This window comes from Lissotriton helveticus, chromosome 4_1 (genome assembly GCF_964261635.1).
Source record: "Lissotriton helveticus chromosome 4_1, aLisHel1.1, whole genome shotgun sequence".
Lineage (NCBI taxonomy): Eukaryota > Metazoa > Chordata > Amphibia > Caudata > Salamandridae > Lissotriton > Lissotriton helveticus.
This window is the reverse complement of record NC_136063.1, coordinates 397,486,947-397,503,018: the sequence shown is the minus strand read 5'-3', so window position 1 is coordinate 397,503,018 and position 16,072 is coordinate 397,486,947. Positions and strand designations below refer to the sequence as shown.

Genomic DNA, 16,072 nt, shown 5'->3' with positions numbered 1-16,072 from the left:
TACGAGAAAAATGCTATGAGCACGATCTGGGGCATCAAAATAACAAGCATTGCAAGTGCAATAGGTTTCGAGAATGTTGGAGATGGAGTTATGGGCATAATAAATGCCAACGTTTTTAACCTAGCCATGTTGCAGGGAGCAGTTCAGTATGTAGCCAAAAGAGGTCCCTCTTTTGGCCACAGACAGTACTGCAACATGACTAGGTAAAAAGCATTGCCATTTATAATGCCAATAACACCAACATATGCGAAACCTATTGCATTTGCAATGCTTGTTTATAATGTGCAAACATGAAGATGGTATATTCAACCATGAAACTTGCCTGTAATAATGGAGGGCAAACACACCAGCTTCAAAAGGTCCGCAGAAGCCAGCAAATCTGCGTCTCAAAGCACTGGGACGTAGAGGAAGAAATAAAAAGTAGAGAGTAGCGCTTGTGAAAAGCGCAGCGCTTTTAAAGAAATAAGTATACAGAAGTAAACAAAAGCGGGAGCTGTGCTGAAATACAAAGAGTGGCGCCCGTGCAGATAAAAGTCATGCTTATGGCGACCCGTGAAGCAGGCGCCATGCTAAAGATAAAAATGTTTAAAAAAAACACTCATAAAAGAGGACTAGCGAGATCAGCAGCACAGGGAGAAAAAGCGGGAGCCTACAAAAATATTACGGATGGTGCCGTGTTGTTGATATATAAGCAGGTGTCGGGCTAAAACCTAAAGCGTGGAGCACGGGTGCAGCTCGGGGATGAGGGGCTGCGGACCTGCAGGCACCATTGTTCAGTGTGTGTTACGATTGCTTTCGGCGAGCCGCGCATAACAAAAAAAATATGCGGTCACCATTCTCAAGCTTGAAGTGTGCCTTGTGTTTGAAAAAAACAAAGCATGGTTTAAAACCGTTACCTGAAACCCCAAAATAATATAAAATAGAGCACGGCCGCAGGGATTTAACACAAAAAAAAACGGGTTGGGTTGCAGGAAAGCATGTCGTGTGTGCAATTGGAGAAAGTCATTTAAGAAAATAGTGCTAACAGACTGTTCATAAAACAAACAAGTAACAACACATGTACGAAGGCCAGTCCTCTGGTGAGGTGAGAAAAGGACGTTCTAAGGAAGGACTACTAAGCCTATAGACGAATCAAAAGCTGCCATTTACAAAGGACAGTATCAGGAGTCAATCGAAAAGATGGGTGGAAAATAGGAAGAGCTTCAAATCCATACCTGAATACAGCATGTCTCAAAGAGACAGCGCAAGTGCTGCCAAGGTAAGACCTAAAAAAGACTGGCTTTGGTTTGTGAAATAATACATATTTATGGTTGGAACAAAGGAGGTGCAGAAAATGTAAATACGGGACACAGAAAAATGCTTTTTCGATAACCTTAAACAGAAGAAACCATTTGGCAAAGTGTAAACTCACAACAGAAAGTAGAGGCCCCAGGAAGCTCCAGCCCCCCACATGTTTGGGGTGACTCCCTGGTAAAGGCCTCGCAGTCCTTCATGCCTCCAGACGGTGGTCATGCAATGCAGAATCCCATTGTACTTCGGCCGCAGTTCCAATCCATCGCTGACTGCAAAAGAAACAAAAGGTTTTAGTGGGCATGGGATCATAACAACACCATAGTGGCTGCTACACAAAAAATAATAATACAAGAAACGCTCATGCAGTGATGCACCACGCTAAAAATCATTAAAGACATTGACATGATATCAAAACAGCCCAGTGTATAAAAGCTGTACATGCCTAACTAGTCTTTCTCCACCATATGACCCATGAACCTCTTAGCGACACTTTTTATGTGTGGATCTAACTTGGTGCTAGCTGCACAACAGCAGGCACATGGCAAATATGTGTGTTATGCAGACTCTAAAGTCATGATACTTACATACTATATGACCATGAAGTATATGTATGGAAGTCTAATTACCTCCACTCTGCTTTGTGGGCCAAGAAAACCTCTTCGAGCATTTTCTGAAACAGTTATTCTCCTAAACCCACTGGCTGTCAAACTCCATAGTTTATTTCCAACAGCTAGTGATGCAGCAAGGTAAAACCACAGCTCTCTGGCCATGAAGCTAAATACACTCAGACGATAAGCACAATCAATCCTAGTGATCCTCCCTCCCTGTCACGTGCCCTAGTAGTGGCTCACTCACAAGAGTGAGGTGATTTCTCTCCCTCCACTCCATCATGAACAGCGGCATCTGTATGCTGTCGAGTGCGACCTATCCCAGAAGGGCTCTAATATACTAGGTAGTGATGGAGCGGAAATTACATTTACCTTTTTAATAAAGGCTAACAAAACTGGACATGACACTTTTTGCGAGAAAATAAAAAAGTGTGACAAAAACATGTTATTGAAAAGATGCTGAAAACAAAGAATTTTAGTTGCTGCATCATAAAAGCATGCAGAAAACTAGTTTAGATGATATCATTCGTATAAGTAACATAGGTTGTGATTTACTAAATGAGTTTTAAGGTGTGTTAGAAAATGTGTACATAATGAAATTCTCACGTTATTAAAGTCACCTGTAGTCGTTCTTAAATTCCATTTACATTAAAGAATAACAAATGAGCTTTATTAAATAGAATGACGGATCTTGATTTTGATTGTGAACTTTATTAAAATTAACCTTTATGTGTGATAATGTGTGCACCGGAAATGACAAAAGAAAAGTAGGTGCTACACATTTCTACTCAAAGATGTTTTTGCCAAACTTTCAGATAATGTTCCTTATATGTGTGCTAATATTAATTTCTTGAAACAAGATTTTACTTATATATTTTAGAATGCATTTACATATTGGTACTTATAATTGTAGTAGTACCCCATTTTTAGATTAATTATTTAATAAAATGTACTAAATCATCTTAAGTGCATCAGAAGCTATACTAGAACATCGTCTTTTTCATGGATTGGTAAATGTATGCTTATAAGTAGTATATATTCTACGTTATATTAGCCTAAGCTAACATAGGCCAAGCTGTATTCATGAAGTTTTCTGCTTCGCTATGCACACAGTGTGAAAGAATCGCTCGATATAACAGTTGACTGTAACAAGTTTCTTTTCCCTCGAGATTCTCCTGTATTGTATAAAGATTTTGCTACAAAATGTTACCAATGTAGGACTACTGCCAGGGGAACTGTCCTTTCAAACTCGTGTCTTATGCTCATCTTACGGGCACTAACGTTTCATTTGCAGAATGACTTAAGAACTGCGTAATTGGTCTGCACTATGTGCCTTCTTTATGTCGTCCGACCCACATACTATCTGAGCTGACCAATGGACTGAGTGATCTGATCAGATGAGGTTACACCAGGAGACTTCACCCCGGAAACAGGAAGAATATATATATATATATATATATATATATATATATATATATATATATATATGAGACATCCGTGTCTATGCAGCTGAGGGTGTTGACGGACAGCTGCTTTTCTGCATACAAGCTGATTACAAACTGATTCCAGAGATTTGCAGGACTTTTGATGCATACTTACATGGCTTTCCTTTCCAAACCATTGGATATGTTATATGCGCCTAGACAATTCGAAGACAATTCGAACTGGCAACGTGTGTCCTTTTTCCCTGTACTTGCAAGATTTGGGTATTAATTGTTCTTCATTATTGTCTTTATTTTTTTATGCAATCTATTGATGCACTTATATTACTAAAGACCATATAAAACAAATTTGTCTCAGCTACCATGATTTCTTCCAACAAAGTGAATGAGCATCCTCAATTTAGGGTTTACAAATGACAGGAGAAGATCATTTGAGAGAAATCACAGAGCATCAATTGCGAATGTTATTATTCCTTATTATAGCTTTGTCTGAACTCTTGGTGTGTATGATTTTGGCTTGCTTATGTTTCTTCAGGGGATTCGGGCTTGCTGTACTGATCCTTTACTTTTATAGCATTGTCTTGAGGATAATTTACATGAGTTTGATTTCTCATTCGTAGTTTGGTTATACAATTCCTGGTCCTCATTGGGTGACCATAAGGGCTCTTTATACTCAACCCCTCTCGGCACACAGCAAGGTCCATCGAAGGACCAAGAGATTTTAAAATTGTAAGAGATATATGAAGAAAACTTTGGGCCCAGCCAATGTTACAGCGGTAGAAAACAGTGAACAATTACACAAAATATCATGCTAGCAGGTGTGGTAGTAGTTCTCTTTCGTGTCCACTCATCCATTGCTGAAAAGTGCAAAGACATGCAACTATGGCTATGGGCAAGACTGCACCAAAAGCTACCACTTAAGAGTACAGCCAATTAGTGCCCAAAGGTTCTCCGTTGGTAGCATGTTGTAAAGAAAATTAGCACCCAATAGGGGTCCCATGGTAATTCTTTGTGATCAATCAATGAGCATCACCCACGTAATGCCCAACAAGAAACTGTGGGTCTGCCAAGCCCTCTCCATCTTGTGTAAGGGGAAGATGGCCTCTAAGAAATTGGTGGCCTCTGGGTATCTGCTCATCAGTGGTGATCTGAGATCCAGTGCCTGGCCATCTAGCTCTTAGGTTCCCAGAGGATCTTTCCTTTCTGAAAATCTGGATGCCCTGGGCTAATAGAGTCATCCCTCATTTCAAGGGCGATGACAGATGCCGGTCACTTATGGCAGGGCAAAGGCCTCGCAACTTTTTCCCCTCAACAATCTAACAATCTAAATGCCCACATACACTTTAATTGGGTCACCCCTTTCATTAAACCTTGAACCACCACCAAAAAAAGTGTGTACTGTATTCACCTTAAAAGGTTTACCCTCTTAAAAATCTCACATGTCCCCCAAATTTAAGTCAAGAGGTTGACTGGTCTGTATTTGCCACTGGACAGACACCTTCTGCGAGGCCCTGTGGACAACCCTAGTCTGGTAAAATACACTACACCCCTCCCCCCCCCGAGATGGGCACCATGGCATGCAACCATAAAGCAATGCGTACAACACCAATATGAGATAAACCACCTCTAAGTTGGATACCTCTAACTTCTAAGTCATACAATTATCCGTTTCAAAATCTTTAGTGAAGTTCTAATAATAAAAATGTACAGCTTATACAAGCTGTTTATAATACTGTTACAACTATTTATCATGTGAATACATATCCACTGGTGGGTAATGTATTGTCAACAGCAGCTTTGGCCTTTCTCACAGTTTTTAGAACAAGCTTTGACTTTAAGCCACAACCTACTTTCGAACATACCTCTGAACCCCACATCAGGCTCACTTAGCCTTTACCTTGTTTACAATGGAGCACTCCTTCCACCCAAACTTTAGTGATTTGTAAATATGCATCATATAAATGCACAATTGCACTTGTCTTCAGGGCTTGCGCTATTTCTATATTATCAGCCCACATGCGTACAATCAGAAAATCTGTTCTCTCTATGATATGTCATGGGTGATGTAATATAAGAGGTCATAAGTAGTACATGACAGGGACAAGGTATATTCAGTGGCGTTTTTAAAAATCTTATCTCAACATTTAACTTGAATGTCATATTATAAAGACCCCCCTTCCTCCCCCCCAAACACAAAGAGGGGGGAGAAGGGAGGGGAAGAACAACAAATGTAAATTAGCATGGTAAAGAACAATTAAACAATAAGGTAGAGAAATGTGATGCTCTGCAGCCTTTCACGAAACTGCACTTAGAGATAATGTTTCTAAATGTCTTCTGTAAACATTCTGAGAAAGGACACAGAGAACAGGAACTCTGAGAGCTGAAACATGTCTTAGTTTGTTTCTGAGGAAATATCAGTACTGCATTTCCTTATTGACATTTTTACCATAGCTTTCCTGTTTGGCCAAACTTTAGTGACTGCTCATGAACAGGCACACAGTGCTGTCCATCAGGCTGTCTGTGATATGCAGCCATTCTTCATTTAAGTAAAACTGCAAAGACACCTGCAAAATAGAAATCTTTACTCCTCACTGACAATCCTTCTGATGATCCCACCTACACTATCAAAGAGGGTTTTCATCAGTGGAACTTCTCCCAAGACTCCCTCACAAGGGTGGTAGCCACAATGACATAAGCAGCTATTTTTCACTTTTCTTTGCACCAATTCATGCATAAAACACAGATGAACGACTGGAGGAACATGTTCCCGACAGCATGCACGACCGCACCACAAGTTACACTTGCATCAAACACTTTTCTAACCAGACACAACTATGATACAAAAAACACAAGTGTTCTTCTATCCCTCACACCTCTCTGCTCCATTCCATGCACAAAGTCAGGGACTTTTGACAGGACACAAAAACAGTTTCCACATATGCCACACTACAAACCCACAACCTTACAACAAGCACAAGCCACCATTTGCGAAAACGGCTTGGCACCTCATCAGGGGCATGAAGCATAGAAGTGCAATACAAAGCCTTGCAAAAGGCCACACAGAATCTCTACTTCGTCACCGACTCCAAATTACAAAGGGCGATTTTAAACAAAGCTACGTTCTGATCCTCTAAGAGTAGAGGTTCGGACTGCATACTCCTTAAAACAAGCATTTGCAATGCAACAATTCCCGCATTTGCAAGATTTTGAGCTATTGGCATTGTAAATGACAATGCCTTTTATTTATGTGTTTAAATAACCTACAAATAATAAAAAGCATTGTCATTTAACAATAGGTCAAAGTTTCGAAAATGAGAGACCTATTGCATTGGAAATGCTTGTTATTCACAGGGAGGGAGCGAAGTGCCGCCGCCTGGACAAAGACATGCTGCCCACCAGACCTCCCCTTGCCGCCCAGATGCAAGGGATAACCCAGTAAAGCCATTAATCAGCTGTTAAGAGGCGGAACTAGATCTGGTGTATAGCACGGAGTTTCTCCATCAGCAGTGCTGAGGAAATGTTCCAGATCAGCAGTATTGGAGGGTACTGGATCAGTGGCACTAAGGACATTTAGTGAGGTTTGTCTGGAAGCACAGGATAAGCAGAACTGGGAAACGTTTTGGATCCGTGGTATTGCTCTTATTCAGTGGTACTAGATGTACTCAAATCAGCAACACTGTTGGGTTCACTAAATTCAATGGGATTGAGAATAGCCTCAATCAGACATTTTTAGGTGACCAAATAAGAGGTACTGGGTAGGAGATTCTCCAACAGCCGTACTGAGAGAAAACCTTGATCAGGTGTATTTTGGGGCAGCTCACGATGTTTGGTATGGTGGGAGTCTCTCCATCTACCATATTGGGATAATGCTCTTGAACATCCATACTGATAAAGTCTCTCTAGTAGCTGTATTGAGAAGAAGCTACCCAGCATGGACACTGGAGAGACTTCTTATCAGAGATCTTAGGTAAGCCTTTGATCAACAGCAAGGGAGAAAAGGCTCGTCATCAATGCTACTAAGGGAAGGCGTTTAATCAGTGGTGCAGGGGAAGGCGTTTAATCAGGGGAAGGCGTTTAATCAGTGGTACAGGGAAGAGGCTCTCCATCAGTGATTCTGCAGTGAGGTTCTTGGCAAGGGGTAATCGGACAGTGGTTCATAAACTGTAATACTGGAAACAAGCTCTCAAACAATGGTATTGGTGCAGGTGTTCAATCTGCTGCAGTGGGGGTGGGGAGGTTTACTTTCGGGGGTCTTGAGGGACACCTTTCTATCAGCACTGGGGGGCATCTGAACACTGTTAGTGTGGGGTGGATTTCTTGATTAAGTGCATTTAGGGAGGCCCGTGGTAAGTGCGGAGATGAAGTAGACTTTTAAAAGCACGTGGAAAGTCTCCATCAGTTATTAGGCGAAGCTCTTGTTCACCACTACTCACAGGAGGCACTTGTGGTTTAATGCAGCGGGGGCGCTCGGGTAGCATATTGGAACAGGCTGTCTCGATAAACTTATTAAAGATGGCCAATGATCTTTGGCGTAGGAAAAGACTATTACTGATCAGTATTATGAGTATCCCCATTAGGAGTACGGAGAAAAGGTTTTCTCAATAAGGTGGTATTGGCGAAGTCTCTCGATCATGAGTTATTATGAAAAATTTCCAGTCAGTGAGGCTATCCCATAACTGTAGTGAAGAGAAGCTCTTAATCATCAATCTGGGGAAGATGATCAATGATAAGTAATAGTTGTCTCTTCGTCAGCAGATCACCTTTTGAGGAGAGTCTCTTTCACCGGTTTGTAAAGGAGACAGTAAGCAGTACTGAATGCTATAAGAAATAGTGGGAGGTTCTCAATCAGTCTTACGAGGCATCACTGGTATGGTATGGCTACTAACCATGGTATGGGGACACTCTTGATCAGTAGTATTGTGGCAGCCTCTTGATCAGAGGCTTAGAGATATTGTCGATCAGTATAGATGGCCCACGAACCGGAGTCCAAATGGTCACTGTGAATCAAGGGTACAGAGCGGACTCTATATTCGAGGGTTAGTATACAGCTTCTAATTAGCATTTTCTGGCCCAAACTGCCATATTTCCCTGATCCATGCGTAACCAGCTACTGAAGTCCCAAGTTTTCTGGCGTTCTGGGACTTGTAGTCATAGTTTTCTAATGTGATAAATTAGACTACATGTTCCACTGCAAATACCAAAACAGCCCCCAGTGCTAAAGCTGGTGTTCCAACAGGGCCCATTAGATTAATTAAGCAAAGACTTCTCCCCAAGAACTAACGCAGGCTATACACTAAGGACACAGTCAAAGGTTCAGTCCTGATGGGAGGTTACAACAGAAGACAGTGAGGCACTAAGGTGGGAGTAATAAGCCTATTAACAAATCCAAAACCAACATTTACGAAGGCTAGTCACAGCAGCCAATTGAAAAGAAGGTCGGAGAGTGGGCGGAGCTTCACGTCCATACCTGAATACAGCATGCCTCACATCAACCTAAAAAGTGGCTGCTGTTCCAATAAAAATTGAAACTTTAAGGCCCATTACAGGCTTTGCTTTCCTTTCCTGTCCATCAATGTACTTCAGCTCTCACAACAATCATATGGGAGATGCCAATTAGATTTCTGAACTAGCCACACTTTAGAAGAATTATTCCATCTGTGGGTGGCACCCTGAATCTTTTGAATGAATTAGGCACCTGCTTCGAAGTTCTACTTGATTTGTCAGCGACTTTAAAACCTGTTGATCTTGAGATGCTGTCAAAAACTACACACGAGTGAACGGGCATGGGAAACACTGTACTAAAATTGGTCCAGCTGTATCGGTTCTACTGCGTAAAAATTGAACACTCTGTCTCGCAGCCTACACCACTACCTTTTGGTGCCAGTTAACGCTCTATCATTGCTCCATTACTTTTCAACTATGTTACAGCACCTAGTGATCCATTACAGGCGTCAGGGGTCTCTATCCATCCTCAAAAGGACAATGCTCAGCTACATTTAAGGATTGACTCTTAACACATCACAAATAATGAGTGCATTCTTTAGTCTGATAGAGAAACTCAAACCTAAGCTTAAACCACAAAGAATTGAGCTTCTCCTCCTCTGTCAATCATGAAGGAAAAACGTCCTACTGACTCGTCGACACAATTGATGGCATTGGCAAACTCTCTGCCCTTCCCTGAAATCCCAACGTTTTATACTAGATACCAAGTTACACTTTCACTCATGTCACAACCAGCTCACAAAGAATACGGTAATGCCATCCTTACTCAACTTACCAAAATGTGTCAGGCACCTCCCAAAGCCAGACTCCGATGCTCACTTTACCACAAGCACTAAGAGGTTTGACAACATCATCCATACTTTGGATATCCTCTGGTTACTAAGAGCCTGCAGAACCAATAAAAATTGCATTGATAACCTAAAAAGCCTTACACATTAACACCCAAAAATCCCAATTAAAATGCAAACATTTGGTGGTACTGGAAAGCTGAAAAGTGCAGCGCTATGGAGTACTATTATCCCAATTTGTAGAAAGAAGACACTCTCTGCTACTCTTTCCCTAGTAGAGTAAGCCAGATGCAGAATGCCCTCCCCATCTTTTCGTGGTTTAAAAAAAGATCTGAAAAACTACCCTTTTAAGCAAACCCCATAACTCCTAGAAGCCAATAAGAATGTCTTATTAAACTATTGTTAATAAATGTCTACATTAAGCAAAAACATTATCTGAAAAAGTCTGCAGTCGATTTCTTAACACCAGGTCATAGTGACTTGTTCACACAGTACTAATTTCCATTGGCACGCAAATGTAACCGGAATTTAGTGAACCCACCTTTAGATCATGATTGTGTCTTAGAGTAGGTTGGGGCTATGAACATTCTACTGTCGATAAAACCCACTAACGAAAGGATACCACAGGCTGCCAACCTTTGAATATAAGTACTAGTGTCCAAATATATCATCTTTATGGAATAAATGGGACTTAAACTGAACACACCCAAATCAAAGATAACGTTGCTAGATGCAAAGGGTATGAAAACTAGATTGGCTAGGATTAACAGCACACCAATCGAATGGGTAAACTCATATTAGGGGGTCTTGTTTCATAATAATTTTAATTGAGCTTCATTGCTAACCCATAAGACAAATAATGTAACCAAGATTAATGTCGGCATATTACGTTTTGCTAGATCATTATGTCTCACCTGTCCTTAAGATCTATCAAACATGTGGCTACTGCCTTTTATGGTGCAACGAGGTAAGGTTCTCGCACACGTGCTTTTCTAGTGAAGAAAGGGGCAGTGGCCACCAGTGCTAAATGTTTAGTATGCACTGTTTTATGTGTGCGCTAACAAGTCTTTACAGATGATCAAAGAAGGATAGCTCGGGTACTAAAACCGGTAAATGAAAGTCAGTAAATGATAACACATTTGCTAAGGAAAAGGCAATTATCTTGAAAATGTGTAACAACAATTCTACTAGTATCTACAAGCTTTTGGTAGTTAAAATAAAAAGTTTATGCTCTGGTGTAAACAAATGACCCAATGTTGTGCCACTAGACGCTGCTTTGGAATAACAAATACTGGCAAAGCCAGTGGGTGTCGCCCATGGACAAGCTGTTTGCTTTGGCAATCGGGTGGGGGTGGCTACAGTGGTGGGAGTGAATAACAGGAGGATTTTAAAAAGTGCTATAAACCGGCCATCGTTGGCCGCTTTATACAGATGGGATGATAAGAAACTGGGTGAGGATAAGTTTAAAAAAAAAAAAAAAAAGAGACCAGGTTGGGAGGAGAAGATAAATAACAGGGACGGGCATGGGAGAAGAAACAGGGAGGTGGTGGGGAATAGTTAAAAATAAAACAAGCATTGGCATAGACAATAGGTCTCGCCTTTGGTACCCACACGACGGACCTACGACGCCGCCACCCTCAACGCACTCAAACCCGACCGGAACCCCGCCTGCTACCGAGCCACTCCGAGACGCACCCACGGACCCTTCACCTGCCAAGCCTGCAAGTTCACCTGCCTCCGGACCTGCACCGCACCCGCAAGGCCAGGCACCAGCAAAACTCACCTCAAGTGCATCCTGCTCAACACCCGCTCCGTCCACAGACACGCCGTCGAACTCTGGAACCTGCTCGACACAACATCACCGGACGTCGCCTTCCTCACGGAAACCTGGATGAATGCCTCCTCAGCGCCCGACATCGCCATAGCCATCCCGGACGGATACAAGATCACCCGGAGAGACCGCGCCAACCAGACCGGAGGAGGCATCGCCATCGTTCACAGGAACACCATCCGCATCACGACCGTCTCCAACAACTCCTTCACCGCTGCCGAACACCTCCACTTCCAGATACACACCGCCCCCAAGACCACCCTCAGAGGCACCCTCATCTACAGACCCCCGGGACCACGCACCCAATTCAGCGAAGACATCGCAGACTTCATCAGCCCGCACGCCCTCCCCTCCGCTGACTACATCCTCCTAGGGGACCTCAACTTCCACCTGGAGAACACCAAGGACTGCAACACCACCACCCTGCTGGACAACTTCGCCAACCTCGGACTCAAGCAACTGGTGAACACCCCCACCCACTACGCCAGCCACACGCTTGACCCAGTCTTCTCCTCCAGCAAGCACATCTCCTTCAGCCACTCCACCGGACTTCATTGGACGGATCACAGCTGCGTCCACTTCAGCTTCAGAAGAACCACGACCCATCACCACCAGCAACAGGTTCCTCGCAGTAGCAAGATCACCGCCGACCAGCTCACCACCTCCCTCAGCCTGAACCCTCCTGCCAGCGCAACGGACCCCAACGAAGCAGACCGCACCTTCACACAGTGGCTCACTAACTGCGCCGACGACCTCGCTCCACTGAAGAATACTCCCTGCAGACCCGGCAGCAAGAAAGCCTCCTGGTACACCGAGGAACTCAAAACATCCAAGAAAAACTGCCGCACTCTTGAAAAAACCTGGCGCCACGACCAGACCACAGAAAACATGACTGCCCTCAAGAACGCCACCCGCAAACACCACCAGCTGATCCGCACCACCAAAAGGACAACATTCAAAGAACGACTGGACAACAACACCCACAACAGCAAGGAACTCTTCAGCATCGTCAGAGAGTTCTCCAACCCCGGAAACAACGACATCACACCCTCGCAAGACCTCTGCGACTCACTCGCCACCTTCTTCCACCGCAAGATCGCCGACATACACAACAGCTTCGGCGCACATACCACGCACCCAACCGCCGAAACAACGCCCCCCACCACCACCCTCTGCAACTGGACCCCGGTCAGCACCGAAGACACCACCCGCACGATGAACACCATCCACTCCGGACCACCAACCGACCCCTGCCCCCACCACGTCTTCAACAAGGCCGACTCCATCATCGCACCCCAACTCCGGGACATCATCAACATCTCCTTCAACACAGCCACCTTCCCGGAGAGCTGGAAACATGCCGAGCTCAGCGCCCTCCTAAAGAAACCAACAGCGGACCCCACCGACCTCAAGAACTTCCGCCCCATCTCGCTCCTCCGCTTTCCTGCCAAAGTCATTGAGAAGACCGTCAACAGACAGCTCGCCGCCTTCCTCGAGACTAACGGATCCCTCGACCCTTCGCAGTCCAGCTTCCGAGCCAACCACAGCACCGAGACCGCCCTCATCGCAGCCACCGACGACATCAGATCCCTGCTTGACAACGGTGAAACAGCAGCCCTCATCCTCCTGGACCTATCTGCGGCGTTCGACACTGTCTGCCACCGCACTCTAGTACAGCGCCTCAGCAACATCGGTATCCAAGGGAAGGCTCTGGAGTGGATCATCTCGTTCCTCGCCGGAAGAACCCAGAGAGTCCGCCTCCCCCCGTTCCGATCCAAGGCAACCGAAGTCATCTGCGGCGTACCACAAGGATCCTCACTCGGCCCCACCCTCTTCAACGTCTACATGAGTCCCCTCGCAGCCATCGCACGCCAACACAACCTCAACATCATCTCCTACGCTGACGACACCCAACTGATCCTCTCCCTCACCAACGACCCCGCCACAGCCAGCCTCCAGGAAGGGATGAAAGGCTTCGCCAAGTGGATGAAGAACAGCCGTCTGAAACTGAACTCAGACAAGACGGAAGTCCTCATCCTGGGATCATCGCCCTCCACCTGGGACGACTCCTGGTGGCCGCCCGCCTTGGGCACAACCCCCAAGCCAACGGACCACGCACGAAACCTGGGCTTCATCCTGGACTCCTCCCTCTCGATGACCAGACAAGTCAACGCCGTATCATCATCATGCTTTAACACCCTGCGCATGCTCCGTAAGATCTTCCGATGGATCCCCACCGAAACCAGGAACACAGTCACCCAGGCACTCGTCACCAGCCGACTAGACTACGGGAAAACCCTCTACGCGGGAACCACTGCCAAACTACAGAAAAGACTCCAGCGCATACAGAACGCCTCCGCACGACTCATCCTGGACATCCCTCACCACAGCCACATCTCGACCCACTTGAGAGACCTGCACTGGCTCCCCGTCAACAAGAGGATCACGTTCAGACTCCTCACCCACGCACCCAAGGCTCTCCACAACATGGGCCCGAAGTACCTCAACAGCCGCCTCACTTTCTACACACCCACCTGCCAGCTACGATCTGCCAGCCTCGCCCTCGTACCACGCATCCGCAGAGCCACCGCTGGAGGAAGATCCTTCTCCTACCTGGCGGCCAAGACATGGAACTCCCTCCCCATCCACCTACGGCTGACCCAGGACCACCTCTCCTTCAGGAAACAACTCAAGACCTGGCTTTTCGAACAGTAACGGTTCGCCCCCAGCGCCTTGAGACCCTTCTGGGAGAGTAGCGCCCTATACAAATTGCTGATTGATTGATTGATTGATTGTGTTTAGGCAGAATTTTTGGATATGTTGTAGAGCATTGTGTCTGCTGTGCATTATGTTGAAAAGTTATAATACAAAGTGTTAAGCATTTTTGTTACCTTTATAGAAACGAAGATGATATACACAACTGAAAAAACTTATTAAAAAAAAGATTTTAATAAAACAAATTCTTCTTTTTTTTGTACTTGCATGTGGCGTGTAATTATGTGGCACTTAGTGGTATTATTTGGAGTGTATGTTGCATTGAATGCAGTGTATTTATGTAGCATATAATTATGTGTCACTGAGTGGTATTGTGTGGAGTGTATGTTTTTATTTAGTAGTGTTTAATTATGTGGTGTGGAATTTAGTGGTCTTTGGAGTGTATGTTGCATTGAGTGCAGTCTAACAAACCTGGATGAAATGTGCTCCTTCTTACTCCATTTCCAAGGAATGCTTTTTATAGTTGCCTTTTATTTTGACAAACAACCACCTCTAATACACCATATCACCTTCATAAAGAGAAAAACATTACTAGCCTGTGCTGCAATAACCAGCAGATCTCTGTCCTCGTTCACAGGTGTATTTAATGTATTCATTTAAGAAGTTTTATATAGCGCGAACATGACCCTTGCGGATGTCAGAGGTGCCAGAACAACATGTGATAGCAGAGGGAATTAAACTACTTTGTGAGTGGACTAAAACAATTTCTCCCGTATCGGATGTTGTAATCAATATGTGAGTGGAGTCAAAGGTCTTCTCTTAGTTGTGCTCCCTGAAGCTTTTTTTTCTGATGAGGATATAGAAAGCTGCAGCCAGTTAGAATCTAATGTGGGTCCATAATTGACAGATCTATCAGCTTTTAATTATATCAACCAGTAGTTAATTTGTAAAAAAAAAATGAAAATAAGTGCCAGGATGCAGCTTGCCCCCTGATAAGAGCCCCAGCTCTATTGTTAGCGCTGCCAGAACCAACTGTCAACCCTGAAAGAGGAGCGATGCGGCTTAGTGACCAGAGCCGCCGACTTCAGAGCTGGGCAACCAGGTGCGAGCCTCGGGTCAGCTTAAAATCCTGTGATCGCCCCATGCCTCATAAATGATTGTGAATGTGTCCTGAACTGGTGCTTGTGCAAAGCACCAGTGTTGATGATTAAGTGCTGGTGCTGAGCACCGGAAACCACCAGCTCAAATTAAGCATTGATACCAACTGACTATGTAAACCATCTGGATTCATTGTAACTAAATATATCAGCAGTTTCTAGTAAATCTGCATTGATTTGGTCCATGCTGCTCAATGTTAGACATCCCCGGGCTAGGCAGTGGAAGAAGCTCCGTGCCAAAACAGCTTATGCTACGTCTAGAGCCTGAAACGAAGGCCTAGCCAAACCTTCCATTGATGGGACTGCATTTTCCTTTTCAATCAAGAGGTATTTGTATAGTGCTACTTGTCACCCGCAAGTGTATCCAAGCGCTTGCTGCCCGTCTCATTCGAAAAGCCAGGCCTTGAGTCCCTTCTTGAAGACGGAGAGCGATAGTGTTGTTTGGAGTTGTAGTGGGAGGGTGTTCCAGACTTTGGCGGGCGAGATGGGTGAAAGATATTCCTCCGGTATGGCGAATGCGGGGGGGGGGGGGAGTTCTGTGAGGTGTGCGGAACTGAGTTTTCTGGGCGGTTAAGGGAAGTGGAGGCAGTGGTTACACAAGTCCCAAAGTGTTATGAGTCGGCTTCCACCGCTAACATTTATGTTCGGTTCAACTTTCCACACCCAGTGACCCTGTCACATTTGACAATTGTGACATTCCCGGCTTGGGTACCAGCTCGAGCACTGCTCTAAAACA

General features: G+C 44.6%; 1 protein-coding gene across 1 annotated transcript in view; it reads right to left on the bottom strand.

Annotated features, from left to right (window-relative positions):
- SLC25A32 (solute carrier family 25 member 32) overlaps nucleotides 1-16,072 on the bottom strand; it is a 173,000-nt gene that overhangs the window by 111,591 nt on the left and 45,337 nt on the right. The window contains exon 2 of the mRNA XM_078686901.1: nucleotides 1,412-1,562. Coding sequence (XP_078543027.1) covers nucleotides 1,412-1,562 — 151 coding nt within the window. The remainder of the gene's footprint in view (nucleotides 1-1,411; nucleotides 1,563-16,072) is intronic.